We start from the raw sequence: 3563 nt of genomic DNA on the forward strand, positions 1-3563 counted from the left end.
GGACATTGCTGTCCCTGCATGCCCATCTCACCTTCCCATCCTGCCTGATGCCGGGCCAGTGGTGTTGGTGCAGAGGATGGGAATTATCCCAGCTGCTCTGTGCCCTTCATCCTGCCAGCGAGCCGCGGCACATGGTTGCTGTTTGCTGAGGCTCCTGCCTTGTGCTGGGGCACCTGGCTGTCACAGGCTCCACCGTGCCGTGCAGGGCTGCGGCAGTACCCTGGGACAAGGCTGTTCTGGTGCGGTGCCTGCTGTGCCATACGTTGGGGGCACTCACCGCTGCTTCCCCACAGGTCGCTGGTACGTGCAGCCCCTCACCTACCACCTGGAGGGCCAGCCCGAGGCCGAGCACCTCCTTCGAGCCACCGTGGTCTACCTGCCCAGCCTGCCACTGGCCCACGGTCGCCTCCTCTGTGCCCTGGAGCTGGCGGCCACCAGTGAGGCACCCGGGATGCTGCTCGGCCCTGCCGCTCACCCCCGCCATGGCTGGGCCGAAGCAGATGTCACACCTTACCTGGTGCTGGGAAACGTCAGTGTGGGGAGTCTAGCACTGCGGCATGTCTGTGTGCGTGCTGGCCGGGTCAGGGGCCATGATGCCCCAGTGGCCCCTAGCCACCCCTTCCTCCTCCTCTACCTCAACGACACCCAGGCTGGGCTGACACCTCCGGCAGCAGAGCCTCGCCGGCACCGGCGTGACACGAGGATGCTGGCCCATGACCTGCCTGGCTACCTGCGGGAGCAGGGAGGGGAGAAGAGCGATTGCTCCCTGCGCCCCTTCCCCGTCAGCTTTGCCCAGCTGGGCTGGGACCACTGGATCATCGCTCCCCACCGCTACAACCCGCGCTACTGCAAGGGTACCTGTCCCCGTCTGCTCCGCTATGACTACCACGCACCCAACCATGCCGTAGTGCAGAGCTTTGTCCATCAGCTGGTGGATGCCAACGTGCCCCGGCCCTCCTGCGTCCCCTACCGCTACAGCCCCATCAGCGTCCTCATGATCGAGCGTGACGGTGGCATCCTCTACAAGGAGTACGAGAACATGATTGCAGAGTCCTGCACCTGCCGGTAATGCCCACTATCCCGGCACATCACCCCCAGGCTCTGCCTGTCCCTGCCGGATCTGGACTTTAGGGCTTGTCTTGCTCTGCCTGGGGCGAGTTTGTCCCCCTTCCCTGCACAGCACTCCTCTGCAGGAAGGTTTTACAATGGCAGTTTTATGTAAATTGTAGGTTTTTAAAGGCAGGAGCCTGTGCTGGGGCAATTGCCCTGTGGCATCTGTCCTTCCTGCAGCCCCATGGCCGCTGCCTGGTTTTGGGGGGCAGGGGGGGCTTGGCCTGATGCTCCCAGGGAAGAGCTGGGTCCCTGGACTGGAGCATGAAGCTCTTAGGAGGTGGCTGGCGGTCTCCTGGTGGAGCCAGGGCAGGGAGGTCAAAAAGTTCAGGTGTCTCAATGCTTGGCACCAAGCTGGTGCCATCAGTATCTGGTGCAACCCTGCCCACGGGATTCCTTCCCAGCTCACATGCACCCCATCCTGTCTAGCCTCAGCTGCGGTGGCATCTCACTGGGCTGGGAATTGGGCTGGGGCAGGGGGAAAAGCCCCTCTCCTTCCTCTCAGTTCTGCTCTGGGGGGCTGTGAAAACTGGAGGGACTGAAGCTTCCAGCGCTGCTCCCAGTGCTGGAGCCAGGCAAGCTGCCTGCCCTGGGCTCTGCCCGCTGCTTCCTCTGCCACCCCTGTCCTTTACCTCCTTGGCTTGCCCTCAGCAGGGCTCAGGTCTCACCCCGTCCCAGGGGTTGGACCCTTGTCACGGTGTCCCTCTCCTTTCTCGCACCCTTGCTGTCCCACAGGGCTTGGGCTCTGCTGGGCTCCTGGCCTGTCCCTTTTCCCAGAGGGGTCAGTCATGCTCCCAGCACCCCTGTCGCCTGGCTTTATTTATTGCTGACTATGTAAATAAATAAATTGATGGATTTTGCTAAAGACTATCTTGGCCTGTTCTTGCTCTGTCCCTGGGGTGCAGCGGGGGCCCCCCCGGGACAGGCAGCATAGACTGTGTCACCATGCAGCCATCCTTGGTGCTTGCACTGGAAGGGATGGGTGCTTCTCCCTGCTGTGTGCAGAGAGTGAATCCCAGCTGGTTCAAGGAGGAGCTGGGAGAAGAGACTCCCCTGGGGCGTAGACCTGCTCTGGGGCAGGGGCCACCAGATGTGGCTGCAGACAGCTGCCTTGGTTGGGCTGGGCACAAGAGATGCCCCGCATCCCTTTATAGGGGGCGGCTCCCAGGGGACCATGGGAGGCTGCTGGGCTAGGCTGTCTGTCACCGTGGCCAAGGCATTTGACCGCCAGGGTTATTTTGGGAAGGTGTCTGCAGGCAAACTTGCCTGTTCCTGGGCACGATGCCCTGTGTTTGCAAAGCTGGGGCAAAGTTCCCCTTCTTTCAGCAGCAAGGCACGGGTGGCAGCTGTAATCCTTGTCCCAAAGTGCTTGGTGGCACTGCCACCTGCCAGCTGGATACTGGCTCTGCATCCTCAGCTTGTGGCTGTTGCCAGGATCTCATCTCTTGCTTGACCTCCAGCCCCATCTGTAACTGGTGGTCCAAGCTCAACGGGGATGTTTCAGCATTTCTTCCCTCCTGTGGGTGTTTGCTGTGGGGCAGGGTGCTGCCAGCCCACGTTCTTCCCCTACCCACCAGCCCCAATATTTCTTCCCCCATCCTGGCAAAGTGAGAAGCTGCAGAGCCCCAGGCTCCTCTCCTGCCCCTTGTCCCCAGTTGGCTGCATCCTGGCCACCTCCAGCCAGGAGGCTGTGGGGAGGGGAATGTCTTCTGCTTTTTTGGAAGCTTGTGGAGCTGACCTCAGGGGGAAGATTTTTTCCTTGTCAATCATTAAGCGTGCAGTGTTGACTCATCTAGGCAAGCGATGATGAAAGGCATGGGAGCTGGGCACACTCCAAGCCTTGGGCACCACTGGGTGCCAGTGCCCGGTGCTCCCCCCGGCAGGGACCTGCGCCCTGTTCTGCTGCGCGGACCTCTTGGTCCTGCTGCGTGCACAGAGACAGAGGAGCGCTGTGGTTTGTCTGTCCCAGCCCCGCGTCCTCGTATGCGCTGTGCTGGTGGGCTCTCGTCCTCGCTGGGCTGGACCCCTTCCCAGGGTACCCCCAGATACCAAGGGTCTGCCCCAGCAGTGTGACCTCCTCTGGACTGGGGGTAGGGCAGGCGCTGCCAAAACTATGGAGGAGCAGCAGTTCAGGGAAAAAGCTGCTGTCCCCGTCTGACCCTGGCACTGTGCCTGCATCAGCACCAGGGCTGCCAGGGCAGAGCAAGGTGGAGGGTGCAGGGCCCCCAGCCCAGTGCCCTCGTGCACCTTGGGGGGTGGCTCTTCCTGCGGGTCCCGCAGCCATGCGAACTCCCCGGGCACAGCCTGGCACGCGATCGCTACCAGCCCTGCAGGGAGCACCAGGAGCCCCGGCTTTCGGGACATGCCCCCATCCCACGCTCTGGCAGGGGTCTTGCCTGTGAGGCTGTTGCCTGTGCTGGTGGCTGCACCGGCCCCCCGGTCTCCCCCAGGCC

The 3563-nt window shown here is 62.4% G+C and overlaps 1 protein-coding gene across 1 annotated transcript in view; it reads left to right on the top strand.

The window, feature by feature from the left end:
* The window catches only part of BMP15 (bone morphogenetic protein 15), a gene marked incomplete at its 5' end in the record, with an annotated part of 1345 nt that extends 276 nt beyond the window's left edge, over positions 1-1069 (top strand). Inside the window, one exon of the mRNA XM_009695765.1 lies at positions 294-1069. Coding sequence (XP_009694067.1) covers positions 294-1069 — 776 coding nt within the window. The remainder of the gene's footprint in view (positions 1-293) is intronic.
* Between the last annotated feature and the right edge of the window lie 2494 nt (positions 1070-3563).

This window comes from Cariama cristata, unplaced genomic scaffold (assembly GCF_000690535.1).
Source record: "Cariama cristata isolate BGI_N322 unplaced genomic scaffold, ASM69053v1 scaffold30132, whole genome shotgun sequence".
NCBI classification, from domain to species: Eukaryota; Metazoa; Chordata; class Aves; order Cariamiformes; family Cariamidae; genus Cariama; species Cariama cristata.